At 38.4% G+C, this 24,477-nt stretch overlaps 6 protein-coding genes and 1 long non-coding RNA gene across 17 annotated transcripts; 3 read left to right on the top strand and 4 right to left on the bottom strand.

Moving 5' to 3' along the window:
* Positions 1-107: 107 nt before the first annotated feature.
* On the bottom strand, positions 108-629 carry LOC127260431 (uncharacterized). The gene has a single exon (XM_051288164.1). It carries the CDS (start codon positions 627-629, stop codon positions 108-110), a length of 522 nt encoding a protein of 173 aa, XP_051144121.1.
* A 699-nt stretch (positions 630-1,328) lies between these two features.
* On the bottom strand, positions 1,329-3,067 carry LOC127261207 (uncharacterized). Its single transcript, XM_051289452.1, has 2 exons — positions 2,661-3,067; positions 1,329-1,790 (listed from the first exon to the last, which is right to left on the bottom strand). Exons 1-2 carry the CDS (start codon positions 3,065-3,067, stop codon positions 1,454-1,456), a joined length of 744 nt encoding a protein of 247 aa, XP_051145409.1. The 3' UTR covers positions 1,329-1,453.
* Positions 2,961-6,640, top strand: LOC127261200 (pentatricopeptide repeat-containing protein At2g15980). 6 transcript variants are annotated; one of them, XM_051289442.1, is made up of 4 exons: positions 2,967-3,100; positions 3,195-3,254; positions 3,752-5,284; positions 5,522-6,175. In XM_051289442.1, coding segments are annotated over exons 3-4 (1,434 nt in total). In that variant the 5' UTR covers positions 2,967-3,100; positions 3,195-3,254; positions 3,752-3,851; the 3' UTR covers positions 5,523-6,175. The 6 variants fall into 6 exon arrangements, 2 of the variants coding, with proteins under 2 accessions (XP_051145398.1, XP_051145399.1); XR_007840866.1 differs by lacking the exon at positions 2,967-3,100 and adding an exon at positions 6,194-6,640 and having other exon boundaries at positions 3,107-3,254; positions 5,522-5,590; XR_007840863.1 differs by lacking the exon at positions 2,967-3,100 and adding an exon at positions 6,182-6,640 and having other exon boundaries at positions 3,107-3,254; positions 5,522-5,590.
* Positions 6,641-6,793: 153 nt separating this feature from the next.
* Positions 6,794-9,047, bottom strand: LOC127261206 (uncharacterized). Its single transcript, XM_051289451.1, has 7 exons — positions 8,865-9,047; positions 8,600-8,765; positions 8,445-8,503; positions 8,093-8,211; positions 7,713-7,947; positions 7,144-7,267; positions 6,794-7,004 (listed from the first exon to the last, which is right to left on the bottom strand). Exons 1-7 carry the CDS (start codon positions 8,922-8,924, stop codon positions 6,922-6,924), a joined length of 846 nt encoding a protein of 281 aa, XP_051145408.1. The 5' UTR covers positions 8,925-9,047; the 3' UTR covers positions 6,794-6,921.
* Positions 9,048-9,256: 209 nt separating this feature from the next.
* Positions 9,257-14,514, top strand: LOC127261197 (extra-large guanine nucleotide-binding protein 1-like). Of its 3 annotated transcripts, none has more exons than XM_051289437.1 (9): positions 9,257-10,701; positions 10,783-10,890; positions 10,997-11,134; positions 11,464-11,565; positions 11,663-11,848; positions 11,976-12,150; positions 12,660-12,901; positions 12,979-13,142; positions 13,514-14,514. In XM_051289437.1, exons 1-9 carry the CDS (start codon positions 9,709-9,711, stop codon positions 14,103-14,105), a joined length of 2,700 nt encoding a protein of 899 aa, XP_051145394.1. In that variant the 5' UTR covers positions 9,257-9,708; the 3' UTR covers positions 14,106-14,514. The 3 variants fall into 3 exon arrangements, with proteins under 3 accessions (XP_051145394.1, XP_051145392.1, XP_051145393.1); XM_051289436.1 differs by having other exon boundaries at positions 9,261-9,386; positions 9,571-10,890; XM_051289435.1 differs by having other exon boundaries at positions 9,257-10,890.
* Positions 14,515-15,207: 693 nt separating this feature from the next.
* On the top strand, positions 15,208-19,350 carry LOC127261198 (leucine-rich repeat extensin-like protein 3). Of its 2 annotated transcripts, XM_051289439.1 has the most exons (3): positions 15,209-15,781; positions 16,121-16,253; positions 16,344-19,349. In XM_051289439.1, the coding sequence occupies exons 2-3, from the start codon at positions 16,159-16,161 to the stop codon at positions 18,694-18,696; spliced, it is 2,448 nt and encodes an 815-aa protein (XP_051145396.1). In that variant the 5' UTR covers positions 15,209-15,781; positions 16,121-16,158; the 3' UTR covers positions 18,697-19,349. The 2 variants fall into 2 exon arrangements, with proteins under 2 accessions (XP_051145395.1, XP_051145396.1); XM_051289438.1 differs by having other exon boundaries at positions 15,208-15,781; positions 16,121-19,350.
* An 843-nt stretch (positions 19,351-20,193) lies between these two features.
* Positions 20,194-24,266, bottom strand: LOC127261210 (uncharacterized). 3 transcript variants are annotated; one of them, XR_007840868.1, is made up of 3 exons: positions 23,986-24,266; positions 21,879-21,930; positions 20,194-20,873 (listed from the first exon to the last, which is right to left on the bottom strand). It is a non-coding gene; the product is annotated as an uncharacterized LOC127261210 (long non-coding RNA). The 3 variants fall into 3 exon arrangements; XR_007840869.1 differs by having other exon boundaries at positions 24,024-24,266; XR_007840867.1 differs by having other exon boundaries at positions 20,194-20,837; positions 23,986-24,098.
* Positions 24,267-24,477: the final 211 nt, after the last annotated feature.

Genomic DNA, 24,477 nt, shown 5'->3' with positions numbered 1-24,477 from the left:
CTCTGAAACTGAAAATCTGAGTTTGTTACAGGGAAGATTCTAGAGTCTGTTATATATAACCACAGTTATTATAAACTAATTTACGAAATTAACAGCTTGAGAAAAAATTAATCACCCTCTTCCAGTATAGCACTTAATTTCGCCACCAACTTTAGCCGCCTCCAATCTCCGGCAGCGTTGATCGGCGGCGCTGCGGCGGCGCCGTCCACGGCGAGAAGCGGCCTCTCTTTCTCACTGAACAGCACTCTTGGCTCAATCTTCCTCGATCCACAAAAGTAGCAGCAGCTTACAACCTTCCGATCATTATAATCATGATCTCCATCTCCGGCAAGAGCTACGCTGGCTTTATACGCCAGCAGCGCCATGTCCTCCGCCTGCATCCGGTGGTTCCGCCACGCCGCCGGAAGCTCGAAGTAAAGCTCCCCCGGCTCCAGCATCTCGTCGCCGCCCATGGCGGCCATTAACTGACCGAATTCCATCTCCTCCGAGCTGCATATGAAGCAATCCGAACTTTCCGGCGACAAAAACGACACCTTAACAGGCCACGAGAACTCCCGGAGCTGCCCGTCCTGACCGATTAGTTTCGCCTTCAGAATAGTCCTGGACTCCCAGGATATGCAATTCCCCATTGTTTTGGATCATCAAACCATAACAAAAATAAATAAACAAAAATCAAACAGTTATGGTGGGTTTGTTTGAAGGATTTTGGAGGATTTTCACTATTCATCCAATTTTTTTCCCCCAAAAACATCAAATCAAACACCTATTTTTCATTTTTTATATTATACTAAAAATCAATTTTACATTCAAAACATCACATCAAACCCTATTTATATCACATCATACAACTATTCAAATTCAAAATTTTACTATTCAAATCCCAATCCAAAATCCAAACCCCCAAACAAACACACCCTTATATGGATTAATTAATGTACGAAAATTTCAAACATGTCACAGTTGCACATCACGTCGTATTCCCCGTCGTTGATGGGGCTCGTTTTCGTAAGGACCAATTTGATTGCTGTGTTAGACAAACCATCTTATCATCCGAATAATCCCTGCCGTACACGTGGACAAAGAAACAAGTTCGTAAAGGCTTCTAGCAAACAACGAAGCTCCTTCGAGATCCAGGATCTCAACACCAGCTAAATCCTCACTGCCAAAAATGCGGATCCTACGGTAATACAACGATGTCGATTGTTCAGTTGTTGAGATCCAGGACTTCACACAAACACAAACGACGTCGTCGTGGCAGGACGGCACTCAACCCAGCTTTTGTATACAGTTGAAGAAGGTTTTATTGGCAAATAAACAACCAGAAAATTACGGTCAAACATTTTGAACGTGGTGTTCCCGTTGAAAGTGATTTTATTTATTTAATAGCAACAATAATAGTAATAATACACCAAGCTCCACATATTTATAAATAGAATTGATATTAATTAATTAATTATCTGGAAATCAGGGTGCCTACGAGGCCAGCAATTAGGGTAGTGGGATCTCCGAGAATTGCAGAGACAACAAACTGCAGGGCGAGCGCGGCCATCTCGCAGCATTTCTGGGCCTTCCCTTTCGACGACTTGGCGTGGTGGCTGTGACTCTCCAGCCTCGCTTTCAGGCTCGGGATCCCGCGGTTAGGTTCGGACTCAGGCTCGGACTCGCCCTTGCCTTTACCTTCGTAGATTTCGTGCCAGCTGTCAACCAGCATCTCCTTCACGCACGCCACGTGGAGGTTGTACTTTTTGCACGAGGACCTGTAGCTCCAGCTCCTCCCCTTTCTCCCGCACCTGTATATACTAGGATGTATGGGTTAATTGCCATTTCAATTTTTTATCTCAATTTTGTAAAAATATACACATTTATACCACATAATATATATTTTATTCAATAAAAATAAATTAATATAACATAATACTTGTACTATTTTTTATTCTAATATTTTACATTCATAACATAAAAAATAAAAAGTATCCCTACCCAAAGATACAAAATGAAGACGTCATCATATCATCCAACCTAGCCCAAACACACTATTAACCGTTTATAGTAACCATTTATTGAAGTAGAAATAATCTATCGATTGCACGTTGGTGGTTAGTGTTTATAATAACCCAATAAGCACAGCATTATTTCACGACTCAACACATATAATTATAATAGATTATAAATATATTTATATAATACAATATTAAAATCAATAATATAATATGTTACGTTAAAATATATCATATGATATTGTTGACCAGTCAGACTCTAACCGCTAGTAAAATACTATTATGACATTCAATTGACTGTACATTTTTTTTCGTTTTACTTATATTTAATCAATAATTATATTTTATTTTATTCCTCTCTCAAATTTATTTTATTTGTATATTAAATATAGTAAAATTTAATTTTAAATTTAAATTATTATTTTTTATTTAATATTTATTCATTACAGTAATCACAACTTTTATTACATTGTCACTTTATTATCGTTATTAATTACCGATTAAATTTTTAAAAATATTCCAGACCCAAATGGACTATTGGAGTAAATATTTTATTGTATGTATTTTTTTAAGAATCGAAAGTATTTCTGATTATATATCTAACAAAAAAAAAAAAAAAAAGAAGAAGAAAAACTAATAATGAGTTGGATAGTGTTACAATGCCTGTGACAAGGCGCGCCGACTTTTGGGTATAAATACAGTTTGATGTCGCCGTCATTGAGCACCATCGGCAATTTAGCGCAGCAAGGGTGAAGGTCGAAGCCGCACAGCTTACAGTGGTACAGGAATCCCGATACGCCTCTCTCGCACGCGTTACAGTAACGCGCCTCCGGTCCGGGCGGCCGGCTGAGGAACTGGAACGAGCACTTGGTGTAGAACGGGTGAACTATGGTTGGGGAAGGGATGGCGCAGTGTGTGTGGAGGTCGAAATTGCAGCTGGTGGCGGTGCACTTGTAGGATGAGCCGATACCGACTTCCTTGCATCCGTCGCACTTGAACGGCGCCTCGGCGTAATCGAATTTGAGAGTGTGCCTAGGGTGACTGAAATGGGAGATTTCACCGTATTTCATGGCGGAGGTGAATTGGCTTGAATTGTGAATCCGGTTAGTATATTAATTCTGCAGACATATGGAATTTAGTGATTGAGGTTACTCTGGAGATGAATTTAGGGATTTCAATGGCTTGAAACTGAAGCAGATCATCAGATATAGAGTAATAATGGTGAATCTTAATGGAGAAGGCGGAATAAGGCATAAGGTATAAAGCAAAGGAACGAGAATTTTCACTTTAGATGATTGCTACATTCATATCTGTATGTTTTTTCTCCCCGATTAGATTATATATGCTTGAGATTAACTCGGAGTTGCTTAACTTGAGGCAAATTTGGTATGCTTTTTTCCTTCTCATGGAATCTCTTGCTTTTCGTTTTTCTATATACGAAAGTTAATCCGTGGAAAATAGAATGACCAATTGCCTAAGCAATCCTGTCTCAGTGATGAGAATCTGGCTTTAGTGGTCACTGGTCACTATGCTACAAGTTTGATCAAAAGGTATCAAATAATTAGGTTTTGTGCTTCGACTCAGAGTCTCGTCGTTTACTTCGTCATCTGTTTCATTCTCTGTGCTTTATATGTGCTTTGAAAACGACATGGAATATCTCGAAGAAATTTGAGGGATCTTAAAGTTACCTTAAGCTCGGCAATTTCAATATGTAGCGCAGTTCATTGATGCTTTCTAAATTGGTCTATTTGCAGGTGATTTTGTACATATTTGTGCCAGACCTTCCTCTCGAAATCTACTCCTGTTGATAATTTGTGCACACAAGCTGTTTGATGAAATTCCAGGCACACATCAATGGCGTTCTTTCGAGCTGTTTTTCAAAACTGCCGCTACTCTTTGCATTATGTTCCCAAACCAGTTCCGTTTTCTTCATTGCCTGTAATGCATCCCGGTGATGCTTTGGTGGCTACCGCCGTCTCAATCCTGAAACACCACCGCTCGAAACGCCGGTGGTCCAACCTCCGATCTCTTCTGATATCAAATAAATATCTCACCCCATCTCAATTTTCACAAATTGCAATTGAACTCCGTAACAGGCCACATATAGCTTTAGCTTTCTTTCGCTTTACAACCAAACATTCTCTTTCATCCCACTCGCTATCCTCCTACGCCACCTTGATTCACATCCTCTGCCGCTCAAGGCTCAGGTACCATGCCTTGACTGTAATTAAATCAGCCATGTGTAGTTTCTGTGAAACCCCAATTGCATTTCTTCAGGCACTGATCAAAACTTACAGAGCTTGTGATTCAGCCCCATTCGTATTTGATTTGTTGGTTGAAGCATGTCTGGAGTCCAAAAAGATCGATAGTGCTATTGAAATTTATGAGTTACTGAAGTCGAAGAATGTGTTTTTGAATGCATCTACTTGTAACTCTTTGCTTGAATTGGTTTCGAGGAGCCGTGGTTGCTATGCTGCATATGATCTGTACAGACAAATTTTTCAGGATTGTGTGACTGAAAATGGAGAACGTGGTAAAGGTTTGCTCCCTAATACAAAAACCATGAATTTGGTTATGATGGGCTTTTACAGAGAAGGGTTGGTAGATAAGGTTGAGGAGGTGTGGCAAGAAATGGCGGGGATCAGCTGTGAGCCGAATCTGTATAGTTTTAATTTGTTAATGGCAATGTACTGTGATGCTGGAAGAATGGAGGATGCCATGAAAGTATGGGTTGAAGTGGAGAATAGAGGTTTGAAACATGATGTAATGGCATTCAATACAATGATCGGTGGCTATTGCAAAGTGGGAGAGCTCAGTAAGGCTGAGGAGATTTACAGGAACATGGTGATGAAAGGTTTGGATAGCACTTGTATTACATTCGAGCATCTCATAAATGGGTATTGTAAGATTGGGGATTCGGATTCTGCAATGATGGTGTACGAGGATATGTGCAGGAGAAATTTTATTCCAGAAAGTTCAATTGTTAATGAAATTGTGAGGTGTCTCTGCGCGAAAAATGAGATCCCGGCAGCATTGGAGTTTTGGACAAGTTCAATGAAGAAGCATGAAGCAGTTCTAAAGAGTGAGAATTACAAGAACTTGATAAAGGGTTTGTGTGAGAAAGGAAAGATGGAAGATGCTTTAGAGCTTCAGGCAGAGATGGTGAGAAAAGGATTTGAACCGGATATGGAGATTTATGGTGTATTCATTGATGCATACACGAAACAGGGGAATGAGACAATAGCTGAGAAGTTGAGGAAAGAAATGCTTCTAGAAGCTGATGGATGGTACACGACTATCCATTATAAATTTTCAATATTTCGAATCTTTATTTGCTCATTTGATTGGTTTTTCTTGCACAAGCGATGGTGTTTTCTTTTATGAAAGAGCTCTATCTTCATTTATCATGCCTACTTTTGTCATGGAGTCGTAATTTTCTGAGTAGTTTGCTACAAACTTTTCACAATCTTTAGTTCCTTTGTGTTTCTTGGCCAACTGAAAATCTGATATCTAACTATCGACAGATTATTGGACAAGACCTTGCCGCCATAAGTCTAGGCAGATAATGATCTCAAGGAAGAACAGTACTCAAAGTAAGTTCCTAGGTGGGTTTTTCCATCACAACTTTTATTTTAAATTTCGAACATGTTGTCCTTAATCTGATATTATTCTTTCTTTGATCGGTTAATCTGATGGAGTATTATTATGTTAATATAGTATTGCATTAGTTGGCGATCTCTATGAGATGTGAGGCAGTGATTGATTGTTAAGAAAAGGCATTTTAAAATACGTTAGTATTCAATCCACACTCTTAAAATATTAAGTATTCAACCTTTCATAAAATTCAAATTTATTGAATTCTCATTGAAAATTATGAATACATGGACTGTTTTATTAATATTATTATAAATTTTTAATAAAAAATAATATTTTACAATTAAAATATACTATCGAATGATTACTAAATTTTTTGAGACTTATGTGTTATTATATTTTAAATATAATTGTTAAATAATATTATTGTTTTATTCTAATAATTTTGTATTGCTATGGTCGGTCTGGTATTTATATGTTTTTTCATTGAATAGTTGGTTTTTATTTTTTAATGTTTTCTAATTGGGCATATAGACATTCCAGCCCGTTTTAAGGTTTGATTTGGTATTGTGTTCATATAATGCATGCAGCTTTGACTCCAGGTTGCTTTTTGTTCTTGTTCACGTTGCTGGTTGGACGGATTCGATTAGTACTTTTTATCTTTCGGACCCTTCATCCAATACGGAGATCTTTTGAAAAGTATTAGTGTTCATTTAGGGCAACTTTTATTTATTTATTTTAAGTTAGGCGAACATGTGTGGCAGGTAACCTGCAATTTATAATCTATAATTTTTATTTTATTTTTCGCTAAATAATTTGAATGATTTTTTTTTATTTTTAATCTAAAGTATACTTCATAATTCATATGAATTTATAGAAATAATATAAAATCAATAAAAAAATTATTCTACAACTATATAGAATTAATATAAATTAATAAATAATCCGGTCTAAGTCTATAAAGAAACTATCTAAATTAATAAATAAAATCAATCATCTCTTCCTATAGTCTACTTAAAAAAAAAAAAAAAAAACCATAAAATCTCAAACGAATGAAGATGGAACGTGGGAACCTATGGAATGGATGTAGCCAAAAAGGAATGCAAATTTTACCAAACATGCGTATATTTTACCTGAAACCATTGAGTTGAAGGTCAATTAATCAGTCTGCAAATTTAGCTAACTTAAGTTTACTCACCATCGAAGCACAAGCTATAAAAATTCTAAGCTATTGAATGTGTTAGATCATTACCATTGGTCACTAAAGCAATTACTCAGAAAAAAAAAAAAAACAAAACAAAAATCTTGTTCATCTCGATACCATAGAACACTAGAAAAGAGTTGTATCTGCTGGAGGTCCATAAACACTCTGCCATGAGAATGGCACAGTCCATTTACCAGAAGGATCACTGCCTGAACAAGAGCAGAAAATAAAGGTTAATTTGGCCTGCTACCAAGCAACTTGAATCTTTAAGGAATGACGAATTAACAGTTAGACTGTTAATTGGAAAGGATAGAAAGTGTGATCCATTGAGAGTTAATAACTGCTTACCTTGCAATTCATTTTCGTTCAGTCCCACCAGTTTGCTCGTGGCCTCAGCCAAAGCGAAAGCTTCCGGTATATTGTCTCCCTCCGAGCAGTAACAAAGTAAGCAAGTCACTTTTAAACCTTTAGCCTATTTCAACACAAGAAAGTAGATCATTAAATTATTGCAGCTACAATGCAACACAAACAAAACAGAACAAGGTTCAGACTTCGGGTTTTTGGAATTGAAGATTAAAAGGGGGAAGTAAAAACCATGAAACCCCAATATCATTGTCAGTCTCCATTGTTTGGAATCGGCATTTTTGTCTAAATTTTCCAGATATCTAACTAGGAAACGCAAAATTCCCATTCTAATGGATCTAACCAAACATTTGGACAACGATGACATTTCAATAATATCGGCCAAAGTCACGATTTCAAGAACCAAATATTGCTAAACTTCAAAGGGTAAGGAAGTAAATATATGCTGTCCCATCCATGGAAACTAAAACTATTTATATATGCATATGCATACTCTCTGTGTTTGTTTATGCGATAAAAGACGGGCTTTCCATATATGCTGGAAGAAAATATACCTTAAAGCAGGAAAAGAGAGCAGCAAAAGGCAGACTAGGGCAGTAATCTCCATCTTCTAGTTCCTCAAAAGTGAAATCTTCATCAGGCAGAGACTTTCCATCAGCTAAAGAATCGAGATACTTCCAAGTTCGTTGTGTGGGATCATAATCTTGCAGTCTTTTCCACCCATTGCTTTCACAGTTGGAGTCAGTTCCATCCAGATTACCGTTGGATAAGTAATGTACCTGCAAACCACTAATACACACACCCCGCACACATGTGAGAGACAGAAACAACATCAGATGACACAACATGCATTTTGAAAAGGATTAAATCAAAGAACACTAACAATCTGAATGTATACATAGTTGATGAATATGAGCCGAATTGGAGTCGATACCTTGACATATCAATGTTCTTCCACCGGCCAAAATCCAAGCTGGAGAGAATGACTACATGATTCATTCCATTTTTAGCAGCAAAGCTTGCAATGTTCTTAGCATATTCAAGCACCATACCCTATTTACACAAACACTATGAGAAGGCTGTTTTGGTAGTTATAAGTAGCTTTCCAGAAATTTTATAAGAAAACAAAGCTAGTGTCACAATTAAAGTAAATCCATAGGCAATGAATAGAAGAATAAACACAGAGATTGAGCAATAATATACAGTTTGATCAAGAAGAAGAAAAACAAGCAATTATACAAGACGCATCTTCATTACAGAGATGTATATAAAAAGATCCTCACAACCTTAATAACAGGAGATCGCTGCTGCAAAAGTGTCAATGCAGAAGAAGATGATTCATAAGCTGCAAAATTGAACCGAATATATTTCCCACACCATCAGCAACAGATGTACGGACTTGAACAAACAAACAAACAAAAGCAAAAATTCCAGGAAAAACCTTCGAGAGGAAGAGCAAGTTTTCCGAGAGGTGATGGCGAATAAGCGTCATTGCCTGCACAAGGAAGCACATTCGGCTCGTCCAAGTACCCAACTCTCTCCGCTTTCAAAGATGATATCAAAAGATCCACCGCTAGCTGCCCTACATTGCCAATCGACAACGCCGGCTGTAAAAGAACCACGCAAACACAGTATCACGCAAGAAGATTCGGAAACAAAAATCGTGAATTGGACAGACGAAATTTGAATAACCCTAACAAACAGACCAGAATTAGAGTCGTGCAATTTGAGCTTAACTGCTTTCCATCTTCGAGATAGAAATCCATCGGAATTTCGAATTGAGCGACGATCAATCAATCTCCTGTATATTCAACACAGATTTCAGTGTATTTCACTAGACTCAACAATCGATTTCTTGAAGAAGAAGGAATAGCCCCAGTTCCACTGCAAGCCGCCCAGATGTTTTTCTCCACCTATTGATCTGGGCTGTTAATTCAATATTGAGCCCATCATCATAGGCCCATCAAGAAGTTAACGATTAAAGTTCACAACAAATGAAACCGCCAAAAAAAAAAAAGTGACGCGTAACCAGTAGTAGCTCGCTCCCATGGAGGACTGGGAAACCGTCAAACACGATACCGTGTCAAGTACGGGATGCTTGATTGATCCAACTCAGTCACACTCTCTTTTATCGATTCTATAAAAATTCAATTCGACGGGCCCGGAGAATTCTTATTCATGGAGGAAAGCTCGCGAGTCGCGACCCTTGCATTAATCGGTAGTTGAAGGTAAATTATACGTGTGATTACTTAATTGAGTGATGTTAGTGAAACTTCCCTACATTCTCTAGATAGTCTCTGCTGAATTTCCTGCAACTTACGTGCGTGTTGATCGGGGGAATTTGGAATTTGAAATTGCTTTTTTTATGATCTTGAATCGTTTTGTCAACTATCATGTCTAAATTCAAGTCAGTCTCCAAGCGACTTAGAAGGTTTCAACAAGTCCACATTGGCCTGATAAAAGGTCTCTGCTCTGTGATACGATTCATCACTGAAGACGAACGTTGAAGTACTAAAAACTAGTTGTGAGCTGATTTCTGGCTTTGCTGAAATGGCGAGATGTTTTAGCGGCATTGTGCCAATATCTTCCACGAAAAGCGAGGATGGTGATGGTGATGGTGATTTCAGAGCCGATTATTCTTTTGCAATTGAGTACAGAGGTCCTCCAATCAGCCATGATATTCCCCAAGCGATTCCCATTGATATATTCCGCATACCGACTGCATCCGTTGCTGCTACGATGGCTGTGATGTCGAAGAGTTTGTCTCTACCAGTAAGCCAACCTATCGTTAAAAATCGCGATTCTTACCGCAAACCATCGGAGGAAAGGATATCAAGTTTAGAAGTAACGGAGCCTCAGGATTTAGTACGACATTCAGAAAAATTGGGGATTTCTGGTCGGGTTTCTTCGAGGAAATTGGAGAATGGTTCACTGGAAGGAGGTTCATCGGCAGCTGTACCCAATGATCAGAGCTCCAGTAGTTCTGGTACGCTTCGGTATTTTGACTGTCTTGATGATTCAAATGGTTTGTCAGAAAGCACAGACGGTGAGGATTTGGGTGGTGAATGTAAAGCTAGTGTCTCATGTAATTGTGAGTCCACCATGCCCCTTTCAAAGGAATCCGCCTCAAGTTCGCGAAAGCTTTCTTCATACCATGGAAGGAAATCGGAAGATTCTGTAACAGAAACTTGTGTCCAACGTAACAGAACATCTACAGTGACTTCCCTTGATGTACCATCACGTTATGCTACTTCTGAAGAAACTGATGGTGATGAGCCTTCATTTCTCCCAGAAACTCCTGTTGTTTCTAATTATGGGAAGAGAGGATTGTGCCATAGATGTCAGAGAAGGGGTCGATTTGCAGAGAGGGAAGTTTGCATTGTCTGCTCTGCTCAGTATTGTGCAAAATGTGTGATTAGGGCAATGGGATCTATGCCAGAAGGGAGAAAATGCATCAAGTGCATTGGCCATAGGATTGAAGAATCAAAGCGTGATTCGCTTGGTAAGTGTTCAAGAATGCTGAAGAGACTGCTTGCTGATGAGGTAGCTAAGCAAATCATGAACTCTGAAATATCATGTGAAGTGAATCAGTTGCAACCTCATCTAATATATGTGAATGGGAAGCATTTGTGCAAGGAAAAGTTGACTATGCTACTAAGCTGTCGGAATCCTCCAAAGAAGCTTAGACCTGGAAGATATTGGTATGATAAGGACTCTGGATTTTGGGGGAAGGTAGGAACTGTGCTTTACTCTAAAATTCACTTCCAAATTTGATTTCTTGTTTCACCTTACTATTTCTAATGTTGAAAGTAACTTGGTTTTTGGTTCAACCAAGCAGGAAGGGAAGAAACCATGCCAGATTATCAGTGCTGAGATGGATATTGGTTCTCCACTTATGCCTGATGCCAGCAATGGTGACACAAAAGTACTGATAAATGGCCGGGAGATAACTAGACCAGAGTGCTGGATGCTGAGGGTATTGGCCTTCTAAATTTTAATGTTCTTGGCGTCGTGCTTTTTCTTTGTTTGTGTGTGTGTTTGTATGATTTGTTTTGATATTTTAAGGTAAAATAAATGTTGGATTTGTGTCGGAAAATTGAGAGATAGAATAGTAAAAAAAGATTGCAAATGTACACTCTTAGCATTTGTATTTTATCCTTGGATCACATGCGGGGACTATACAATGCTAAAAGACATTGTATCAAAAAAGTTATCTTCCATTTTATTATTCATTCAAAATATTGTAAATTCAAAACATTTATGGATTTGAAACATGAATCTCAGCCATTTGTCTAACATTTGCAGGCTGCTGGAATCCACTGTGAGGGAGGCCCAAGCTTTTGGCTTACATCAGATGGAAACTATACTCATGAAGGCATGGACAATGTGGGCAATTTATGGAAGAAGGTCAACTGAATGAATATTCCTTTCTGAACTCCCTACTTCCTTAATGGTTTTTCATCAGATGTGTCTTACTTACTATGCTAACAATTTTGCATTTCAGAAAAAAGTGAGGATTGCATGCGCCGCTTTATCATTGCCATTTCCTTCTGGTCGATCAAACCCTAGTGGTGAAGATTCTGAAGAAGGCATTGTTAACACTATTGGGAAAAACATAGACCAGAGAATTCTCAGTAAACTACTTCTAGTAGGTTTTGATCAATCTGGAACTGGTACCATATTTAAACAGGTATATGATTGCTATCTCTGAGTAGAGTTTTCCTCTTGTTTTGTTAGCATTTTCTGATGATCATGCTGATTTTAAGTATGGGTAAATTCACAAAAATCTTATTAGTAAACATACTGTTTGGTTGCAGGCCAAAATGATTCACAGTGTCCCTTTCTCAGAAGATGAGCTGCAAAACCTCAAACACGTGATTCAAAGAAATCTCTACAAATATATCTGTATTCTGCTTGAGGGACGCACACATTTTGAAGAAGAGCATTTGATTGAGATGAGGAGAAAACTTGCTCAAGAACCTGGTCCTTCAGGTATGCTTGGGGGATATTTCATCAATCAATATTCTTTTTCACTGTATGTGTAATTAGGTCCTCCTGCATTTCAAGAAACAACATTAACTTCTTGACAGTAAGTAAACAAAAACCATGATTCAATAGATATCTATCCCATATTGCTAACATTACTGGATCGAACCGTATGCACCCTTAACTTATCAATTTTTAATAATCATTACTTGAGTACTTCATGACGAAACACCCTGGCTATTTCGACATCTTTCTAAATTCAAACATACCAATTCACTGTGAGTTCGGTATGGCTATAGCATTATTTTAGATTAACTGAAAATTACTGAATTATATTCAGCCAAATGCCTAGCAATCATGGCCATATGTATTGCTTTTTGGATGGTGTTATCTGATATGCTGGAATGGCGAAATCTGAACTTTACAAAGTTGTGATTATCTTTACAAGTCCAGATACTTGGTTTAAAACAATTTGAACGAACCATTGTAGCTGATTCCACTTTGATTGTCTACAGGGATATTTGAACAGGTTGAGCGAAGTAATATGTATTCACTTAATTCAAACCTGAAAGCATTCTCAAATTGGGTGCAAGAAATTATGAGATCTGGCATGTTGGATGTTATGTTCCCAGCTGCAACTCGAGAGTATGCACCTTTAGTTGAGCAGCTCTGGAAGGATAAAGCCTTCCAAGCCACTTACAAGAGACGAAATGAACTGCATGCTCTACCTGCAGTTGCTAATTATTTCTTAGATCGGGTTAGTTCTTTATAATCTTTCTTTGTAGGTGATAATCCAAATATAAGGAATATCTAATAGCATTTCTTTTCCAAAAGGCTGTTGAAATTTCACGAGCAGACTATGAGCCCACTCAAATGGACATTCTGTATGCCGATGGAATCAATTCTTCGAACGGGATTGCATCCATGGAATTTTCCTTTCCCAATTCATCTCCGGAAGGGTTCATGGACTCTTTGAATCCCAAAGATTCCCAAATGAGGTTTGCTCTCTAACACTTTGCCTGAGTTTCTGAGTTTAAAATACTTGAAGTAAAACTACAGTTGGAAAATCTTTTCACCTCTGCTAGATATTGAGAAATCGATGCATGGCTGAGAATAAAAAACACGAGGAATTCAACACCAAGTTTGGTTTGTGCATAAGTTCACCAAAAAATTGGATGAACATTGGAGGGTAAAAGGGCATTATCACTTGCCACAACAAATACCTTAACGACAACTGCATGCTTTAGCCATTTTATTAGAAATTCAAACCAGAAGAGTTTGATTGATCACTATTGATGCCAGCATTGATCCCAATTTTTGTTTTTCTTAATTACTCTTTTAGAACTTTTTTCACAAACATGGTATGCAGATGTCAACTAACTAGAGTTGATGCAAGAAGCCTTGGAGAACACTGCAAGTGGTTGGACATGTTTGAAGATGTCGACATAGTCTTATATTGCGTCGCCTTGACAGATTACGACGAATATTATGAAGACAGAAGTGGAGTTTACAGAAACAAGATGCTAGCAATCAAGAAACACTTTGAGACCATTGTGACTCATCCATCTCTCTCTGGAAAGAGTTTCCTACTCATCCTCAATAAGTTTGATCTTCTGGAAGATAAAATCGACCGAATTCCCCTATCACAATGCGACTGGTTTCAGGATTTCAATCCTGTGATCAGCCATCCGCACACCAATAGCAACAGCCCCCCTTTGGCTCAACGTGCTTTCCACTATGTAGCAGTGAAGTTCAAAAGGCTATTCAGATTGCTAACCGACAGGAAACTCTTTGTAACCAGAGCTACAGCAAATGAAGCTGATAGCATTGATAAAGCCCTCAATTACAGTAGAGATATTCTCAAGTGGCGCAATGAGTTACTGAAAATGCAGAATGAGAGACATACAGCCAGCACGAATGAATGCACCACAGCAAGTACAGAGATCAGCACATCAGTATAGAATTCTCACACCCAATGGTAGTTGTAAATCTAATTGGGTTTTCATTTTCTGCACAAATTTGTCAAATACTATGCTGTGCAGTGCAGATCCAGCACATTAAGTCGATTTTTGCCTCTGTCTGTCTGCTTAAGAGAGGTATCCAAATTAGATGTAGAAATTATCCATAGCTCTGAGCTTGTGCTTCTTTCATGAATAGATAGATCTCATCTCACTACAGTTGGTTTTGGATCATAAGTATGGTAATTCAAGTGCAGCCGTGGGATATCAGCAGGTAAGGAAGAACTTAATTCTTAAATGTACCATTTACAAGAATATTTACCATTTGCAGGTAGAGTTAGGCACTTACAGCTTTATGCTACTGTATGTATCTAGATGATATATTTTGCCATCATTATACAGATAAGAGAGACACTGATTTTTATTTTCTCAGAAATTTACAGGAAGCTTCAGGTTCTGTGGTGCCTTGATTTCATCAGCTTGGTGCAAACCTGTCCATGAGGAGGGACATGGTGGCTTCGGACATGATATTGTCTTCATTCCTGGGCTTGGGCAGTGGTGATAGAGAAGAGGAAGAAAACACCTGTTTTGGTTGTGCTTCTTCAGCAGCACAATCCCTTTTCCAGGTGAATGGATTTCTGCATCTGATCTTGGCTCCCAGCTTTGTCAATTCTTCCACGCAGTGGTTTGTCACAGCAGCCATGTCTGATGGTATGATCTCCAGACCCTTTCTTTCCGTCTCTAGATTCTTGATGGGAACAAGTATAAAATAAAATATTTTAGATAGATGAAGGAGGATAAAGTGCATTAAAAAATGGTGCTTTATATAGAATGAAAAGGTGGGCAGCACTTGGATTGGAAAAACAAAAAATCCTGCGTGTGGAAGCCCCAATTGGCTATTGAACACTGTTTTGTTTGTTTGATTGATTATTGAGAGCCTTGTGGACATCAAAACACCAGATAAATCTACACCGTTCATAGGTTTGAATTCACAGCATTATGGATGGTGTAGATTTCTGTGTCGCTGGAGTCCATGGAGCTCCCAAGAATCATCACAGATTTGTCTTGGCTCTTCATCTTTTTCCAATTTATCTGCTGAAGATAAGGAGAGAAAAGAAAGAGTCAACTATACACAGGAAAATGGATATTTAATTTAAGCAACTTCAATCATCCAACACATCAACCATGGCTTAATTATATCTTACGCCATGCCATTATTGCAGTTTGATCATTTTCTTTATATCTGTACATTTGTTCATCCATCAATAATGATATTAGAGAAACTAGCAGTAATAGTAGGTTCCCTTGTAGGACCACAATGCAAGTTTGGGTTTCCGTGTCTACCAATAATTCATTATAAGGACAAAGAGAACAGCCTCATTGGACCACGTGGAGTGGATGGATATGAACGTGACGATGCCTGCTGTAGTTGGGGAAAGAAGAAATGAATACTTGGAAAAAAAAAGGGTGAACTGGAATTGGCATTTTGTGGTGGATAATTGAAATTTGAGATGACAAATCACCTTACTGACTAGGACGTGTCTCCTTTATCATCTTCTTCAGTTTGTAGTGCTTCTTGGAAGCTCCCGGACTCCAAGACCAGATTAATCAACACCGTCAATCTTATACAATCAACGGTGTCGATCTGTCCGGAGTCCGAAAGCCTTCTAGAATCCCCTGTAAGACTATTTCCTTCTTAATCAAGTTTGTGGGCTAGTTGAAACTTGAAATCAATATGTTTGGGCTGGTTATGGCTTTGATAAAATAGCATGTCAAGGTTTATGAAGCCCATTTCATTTCACTTAATTCCTCCTACTGGCCCATAGAAATTCTTGTACAGCATGTAGAGTTCAGTTAGCACGTGAATGCATGCTTAAAAATAAGTTCTTGAAATTGTACTAGCAGTAAGCAGCCATGGAAACAGAAGCTGAAAGAATGAATGAATTGTTGTCAATGTTTATTTTAAGTAATTTTGCACTAAACGAAATGCAAGCTAAGCCTCCTATATTTTTGTGCAGGATTCACCTTGACCTCCAAATCCTGTGGTGCCAGAAGTATGGTGCATGGAGGGCTTCGGCAGCTTCTTCTTCCTCAGCCATCCAACACTATGAGATGCCAAAGCTGCCCTATAAGCAACATCTGCCCTTTCAGGTTTGCTATGCTGCTAATTAATGCAAATAACTCGTCGGAAATGAAGGGCCTGACCTGTTTTCTCTTCCTCTTCCTCCTCCTCCTCCTCAGCTATGCCATTTCTGGAACCAAAGCAACTCCTGCAGATCAACACAGGACTGATAATGCCGATGTCAATTTTGAGTTCCCGAATCCCCGGCTGAAAATGGCTTACATTGGCCTTCAGGCGTGGAAGAAGACGATCCACTCCGATCCCTTGAATTTCACCACCAATTGGGTTGGCCCCGATGTGTGCTCCTACAAGGGGGTGTTTTGCACTCAGGCGCTCGACAATGCCACCATCACGGTGGTTGCTGGCGTCGACCTCAACAATGGCGACATTGCCGGGGCCATTCCCTGGGAGATCGAGCACCTCAAAGATGTCAGCCTCATTCATCTCAATTCCAACAGGTTTTGTGGCATCATCCCTGAAAACATAAAGAAGCTGACCCTTCTTTACGAGCTCGACGTGAGCAATAACCGGTTCGTGGGAGGATTCCCGGACCCCGTCCTGGAACTTCCGAGCCTCAAGTTTCTCGATCTCAGATTCAACGATTTTGAAGGGCCGTTGCCTCCGGCCCTGTTCGACAAGAACCTCGATGCAATCTTCTTGAACAACAACAGATTCTACTCCATAATCCCCACCAACTTCGGCAACTCCCCTGCCTCCGTGGTGGTGATGTCCAACAACAACTTCACCGGCTGCATTCCGACCAGCATCGGATCCATGGCTGGCAAGCTGGACGAGTTCATCGCCTCCGATAACTCCCTGTCGGGATGTCTCCCCGAAGAAATGACCCTGTTGAGCTCGGCCACTGTTTGGGACATCAGCAGTAACAAGTTCATGGGAGACCTGCCGAGAGGGATGGAGTACATGCAGGAGCTGGAAACTGTCAACATTGCCAACAATTTCTTCAGAAGCAAAGTTCCTGACAGCTTGTGTACCCTCCCAGGCTTGAAGAATCTTACGTATTCTCTCAACTATTTCGACTCTGAGGATCCTCTGTGCCACCCTGGTGCCCTACCAGGCCTGGTTGTGAAGGATGACAGCAATTGCTTCGCCAGGGAAGAACACCAGCGGCCGGAGAAAGAATGCCGTCTCGAATTGAGTAAGAAAGCCGATTGCAAGGCCAATTGCCGGCCGACCAGCGGCAGAGAGGCGCCGAAGCCGGTGCCGGAGGGTCAGGCTCCGGGAAGGCAGCCGTCACCTTATGGTCCGCCGCCGAAGGGCTCGGTTCCGGTTGATAATGAACCGGAAAAGCCGGCACCTGTGCCTTCTCGGAACCTTCCAGAAGGTTCCGAGCCAGGGCGTGCTTCCGCGCCTACACCTGCTCCTGCTCCCAAGCCGGTTATAACGCCAGATGGAGAGTTTTACCCGCCGCCTCTTTCCGCCGTCCCGCCATCGCAATCACAATCATCTCCGACGCCGCTGCCACCGGTTGAATCAGCTCCTCCACCTCTGCGAGTGGTTCATTCGCCTCCGCCTCCTTCAACAGCACGCTCAACTCCTCCGCTGTCGCCGGGACAATCACCTCCTCCAACACCACGGCATGTTAATTCGCCGCCGCCGCCTCTGCCACCACAATCACCGCCTCCAGCACCAAGATCTGGTAATCCTCCGGCGCCACCACAGTCACCACCACCAACACCGAGATATGGTAATCCTCCGGCACCACCACAGTCACCACCACCAACACCGAGATCTGGTAATCCTCCGGCACCACAACAGTCACCACCACCAACACCGAGATCAACTAATCCTCCGGCTCCACCGCAATCACCACCGCCAACACCGAGATTGGCTAATCCTCCAGCACTGCCACCAACGCCGCGATCCAGTAGTCCATCGCCGCCACAACCACCACCACCGCAAGGACAATCACCACCACCACAAGGACCAAGGCGTCCTAGCCCAACGCAACCGCCACCGCCTCCACCAGCTCCTTCAACAACACCACCGCAAATGCAATCGCCGCCACCGACACCACGATCCGTACCATCGCCGTCTCCGCCTCCACCACAACCACGAGCTCAATCACCTAGTCCCCCACCACGAACTGACAATTCACAGCCGCCACCAGCACCAAGACCAGTACAATCACCTCCTCCTCCACCACCGCCACCACCACCACCACCACCACCACCAAAATCAGTACAATCACCTCCTACAACACCGGGATCCGCTCATTCACCCCCACCCCCACCCCCACCGCCGCTGCCAATGCAAGTACAATCACCGCCACGATCTACCCAATCACCACCGCAACTACAACAGCTTCCACCTCCATCGCCACCAGATTACCCTCAGTCTCCGCCTGCTGGTCGGCAAGCGCCGCCGCCTCATGGTTTCCCGCCAATAAAATTCCCACCGATATTGGGCGCACGCTACGCGGCTCCACCGCCTCCACTAATCCCTGGATACTAAATGACATTTCTATAGTTGGCCGCCTTCTGCTACAAATCCACACCAAATGCAGTGCAGTGCAGGATCATCATCATCATGGGATGGCACAAGACAAAAGGAAATTCAATGTCAGAATTTGGCAGCACAATTTTTTTGTTGGCGTAGGAAGTGTATATGGAACGTAGACCAGTAGTAGAGTTAGAGTAGAAGAATCTTGACTGTTGTTGCTGATCTGAGAGAGAGAGAGAGAGAGAGAGAGAGTCAAGTTTTAATGGGACTGACTCACTGACTAAAACTAAATGATCGACTGACCCTAGCTAGCTAGTCTAGTCTAGTCTAGTCTCTGATAAAATGAAATCAAACCCAACCCAACCGCAATTTGGCTATGCGTTCGTTCGTTCAATCACAACTTCAATACTTGGGACGACACGACACCCCACACCAAATATAATACTACATGTAAAAGGCTTTCTTTTAAATGAATGTTTAACATAACATAATAATTAAACTATTTGATGCTCAAAATATATATATATATATATATATAACTAGTTACACATACACTGAAAGAAAACTAATTATCACACCTATCGATCTTCACTTGAGTTCAATCGGCGATCGAATTCGAATCATCTGGTCATTTTGAATCGTTCTTTGCCCAACGGATTAAAAAACTCATTCACCTCGTCTAACATTCCACAATCCTTTCCTAGGTAGGTACCTATAGGCTATTTTCGGTTCGCAAGGGATACTTAATAAATACAATTATTTTAGTATCTCTTTCAAGATTGCATCGTGTTTGTGTTGAAATATTTTTTTGAATAATATTATTATCATACAGTTCTAACCAATTTCTATAATCTATAATATACAACTTCAGGCAACAAAACATTATCTTTAATATACTATTTAAACTAAAATTTAAATAAAAATAAATAATCTCCAAATAAACGCCCTATTTTTATGCATCCAATCATTACCGAGAGAGATATATATATATACACACATTAGGCATCCGATGTTTAACATATCTTTTCTGGCATCAATTACCTATCTGAAACTTTAAAATTTCCTGAGGCATTGGAATATTTTATCAATTACTAAGAGAGACAATTTAATTATTGATTCATAAAGTATGCTTATTTTATTACAGGTGTTTAATTTAACTACATGTTACTGTTTATCCATGCATATCACGTGAGGAAGAAAACTCAGCCAAAATTAATTAGACATTCCCTGCCAATAATTCAAATGCAAACCCAATCATTGATGTTTTATTTCAAACCCGTCCATATACATACCACATATTATATTATAATATTTGTTGGATAGTTGGACAACTTTTTTTTATTCTTCCTAATTATACAGTTTGGAACGACTTGAATAAGAAGATCATAATCCCTGAACTGAAATTATATATGTTGTATTGTATTGGAAGATATATAGCCAAAATGAGTCATTTTACTTGGAGTTTAATTTTTTATTTTAGTATGAATGTAAATATAAATAAATACAGCATGCGAAAACAAAACAATATCATACATACATTACAATACAATACAAATTTTAAACAAGACAAATTAAATTGCAGTGCATGCAGTGAGAAAAACAAAGAAGACTACAAATTACAATGATATCATTGAGCTACAATTTATGCATAATATTTATTTAAAAAATAAAAATCACCAGAAACTATCTCATATAACAACCGAAAAAGAATCGCAAATTATCATATATATATATATATATATATAATAAGAGTGAATTGAAGCTGAAATCTATGCATAAACATGGATCAAAATTAAGGCATAGCTCTCATGTATGTGCTGGAAACAAGTGTAAGTAATGTCCTTATCTAAGGGAAAAATCCAACAAAAGGAACAGCAGAAGATGATGAAGAAGAAGGAGAGGAGAAGATTGCAGAGTGAGAGTGAGAGTGGTGACGGCTATTTATCACAGTCGCAACCGCCTCAATAAACGCCACAACAAAATCCATAACCAGCTGCACCAGAGACATGCACATTTCCAGCTTTTGCATCGAATCCAGATCTCTCTCATTCACTCACACAATTACACTACTCTCTCTCTATCTCCTAATCCTAAAACCTTCAATTCATCCATTGATGTCCTCGATCCTCTTCTCTTCTCACTTCACATATTCTCTAAGACCACAATCAAATAAGAAACCCACGCCCTAGCTATATATATATATATACACACACACATATACATGTGTGTATAAGTATAAGTGGCCTTTCGAGCTCCCAATGGTCAGGATACACATTGTTATTATTATTATTATTAATTGATGCTCGACACAACTCGACTACACCCAATACGATATATCCGAGAGGGGATCACTGGCCCCATATTTGTCCAGCCCCACCTGGCCCCATCAAATATATGATATATATATACAAAATGTGTAATGCATATATATATACATAATATCATTTTGTGTGATTTTGATGGAGTTGAATAGAGCTGGCAAAATATGAGTCTGGTGATCCGATGTCTATATATCCATAGATTTAAGACTGCTTTTATCAACAGCAGAGCACGGCACCGTACAGTGCAGATTGTCGACACATCGATATTCATTTCATTAAATATTAATATTTCTCTCCGAATTCAAAATATTTATTTATTATTAAATTTAATAAATATAGTCCCCACACATAATCTACTGTGTGCCTTAACTAGGTTGAATCTTCCCTGCTTTCTTCATATTATTCATTATATATATATATATATATATATGCCTTTCAAAATCATCTTCAATATAGTCATCAAACCTTCACTTCCTCAAAGCCAGGATTATTTTGTTCAATTATGATATTAAATTATAGATTATTGATGAATAGACCGGACCATTATCCATTTAATCAGGAATACCTACTACGAAGATAAGTAAAGAATTCATTTATTTATTTGAAAAGGTGGCTTCCAAGAATAGAAAACATATGAGGTAAACTTTCAGTCACAATCAAGAGATTTTTGCAGATTACATAGAAAGGATTTTTTTGGTTTAATTTATGAGATCCTGTGATCGAGGACTCCGTAAAGGTAGGGATTTTTTTTTTTTTTTTTTTTTTTGTATATAATTATAGGTACTTAATAATAAACATCATTCACTAATAAAAAATTAAAATTAATTAATGAAACAATAATAAAAATAGTAATATTATAGTATATTTATTTACCTTATGTTTAAGGATTTGGCAATTGGAATATTAGTCATTGAATCTTCCTTGCCTGGTACATATTAAATAAGATAAATACAAATAATTTAAATATTTTTAATAATAATAAAATTACTTATATTGTTAAATTTGTATTAATAACTCACACAATGAAATATTTCTCGACTAATCTTCTATACGGTGAACAAAATATTATCTAAAATGTGAATAAGAAATACTTTTATATATGGAAACATAAATACAATTTAATTGTTGCATCCAAATCTGTATATTTCGGCAAATATTTCTTTTTATTGTGTGCATATTTGAATAAAACAAAAAGTCTAAAGGCCGTAAGTTTGACAAATTCTCATAACACTGCACATTGATGTTGTTTATTACCAAATTCAAACACTAATTTCTTAGTGGCTTGTTTTGATTGAAGCGGGGTTGCTTTCTCCATTTTAATCGAGCTAAAGTTTTTTTTTTTTTATCTATCCAATACTCATCTATAAAATAAATTAATAAATGAAAATATATATAAAAAGATGTTTCTTCATCTCAAGGCCTTCAAGATATTAAGATACTTCGAAGCCTTGTACAACATGTAGTCTTGTATTTTAAGCAATTTGTAATCGCCACATGCAAAAAGATGAAGAAGTTCAAGCAACGGTTTCATGGTTTTCCCATGAGAACTTCGATTTTTTGGCATATAGGATAGGGGTGATGTGAAATAATGATATTATTAGAAAACATATACCAATATATATTTTTTTTAATTGTAGCATTAGAATCTCTTTGTATTTCTTTACTAATTTATTTATTTATCATAGATGAATAATGCACAAGCACAATAAAAACTTGCTCGATTAAGACAGAGAAAGCAACTTCAAATGAAGCAAAGCAAGTGTCAGCCAAATCAACATTTGAATTTGGTAATAAACACTGACGTACAGTACCAAAAATATTGTCAAGCTTACGACCTTTCTATGAATCTTCGGTTTATTCATATGTGCACACAAGAAGAATATATTTGCAGAAATGTACAGAATCGAACACTACAAATAAATTTTACGTATATTCAAGTATGATAGTTGTGTTTAGTTCAATTTTAAACAAGAACACTCGGAGAAAAGACCATTTTGTTACTAAGCATTTGGCTATACATCATAGTTGGGTTCAAGCCTAAACTGTTGAAGAACACGCCATTCAGTTCAGCAAAAGCTATCACTTAATAGTTGGGAGTCCAAAAGTAGAAAAGACACTACAGATTGATCCTAAATGAAACTACGCAAAAATTAAAATGCACGGTGCCAGGTGAAGAGATGGCCGAGACTTGTACAAAGTTCACTGAATTAGAAGTGACTTAATTTCATTGCTATATGTTTATGTTATGCATCCTACGGATCCAACGATCAATGATCTGTTTACTTATATTTTCGATTTTATTTTCTCATTGTTCGTCAAAAAATTTCTTTCCATAAACATCATTTACAATACTTATTTTAAAATCCTAAATATTACATCAAAGGTTACATGATCTGTTTAAATAATGATGACTAACACTTACATAAGTTGCATCGAATTTGTTCTTATTATTCAGGCATTTTCCTATTTTTCAAAACAGCTCAACATCTAAACACGCCCAAAACATGTAACAAACACACCTAAATGAGCATCACGCAAACTATGCAATTATCCTAACCAATGTAAAATCCAGGCTAGCAGTGAAATCATATTTCCCAATACAATTCACAAGCAATACAAATAAATTTCTCCAAAAGGATATATATAACTTTAATTCAAGATCAGGAGAACAAATTTTTTTATTCTTCATCATAATATAAGTGATAGTAGAGAATGGAACCCTAAGAGAGATTTATGTGTCGAATTATAGACAACACCAATTCAGACATGATCGATCGCAATAAAGAAACATACAACAAATTTCATCACAACCTAGGGCTTCAACAATGTACACATTCACACTCGCATTTCAAAGTCATGATCAGATGAAAACACAATTGACGAAGAAATTTCATAAAACCAGACAGTTTGGAACAGCAATCGAGGAAACCACTTCCGATATCTAGAAAAATAATACTAGTGCAGGAACGAACAGCAGAACCTGATTCTTCGACAAAGACTTAAAACTCCAAAACGCACCTCGTTCGATCAATTCGCCGCATCTTCCAAAGGCATTCAAACAAATTTAAGGCATACAAATCTGCCACAATCCAATCTTCGGATAAGATGAATAATTATAACAGCGACCGCAAAAATGGATCTCTGATTCGAAATAAGGCCCATTTTTAAAAACCTCGTTAGGCCCAATTAATTATTGATGGGCCCATTTACGAAAACTAAATAAAAATTGCAAAATTCAAACCTTTTAATTATTTTTATTGATTATTTCGTTAAAGAATAGTTAGAGAGAGCACTAGCAAAAAGCATATATAGTAATTGGGTGTTTGGCAGAAAGCACAGTAATGGCCACTCTTGGTAGAAAATATACCATGAAACAATGATGGTGACGTGACATATATATATATATAGATATATATATATATTTTAGATATATTTAGCCTATTCGAAATTCTTGTGCAACCAGAAAGTCATT

This window comes from Andrographis paniculata, unplaced genomic scaffold (genome assembly GCF_009805555.1).
Source record: "Andrographis paniculata isolate CXL003 unplaced genomic scaffold, ASM980555v1 Contig62END, whole genome shotgun sequence".
Taxonomy (NCBI): domain Eukaryota; kingdom Viridiplantae; phylum Streptophyta; class Magnoliopsida; order Lamiales; family Acanthaceae; genus Andrographis; species Andrographis paniculata.
Note: the sequence above shows the minus strand (reverse complement) of the source record. Positions and strands in the feature narration are given on the sequence as shown.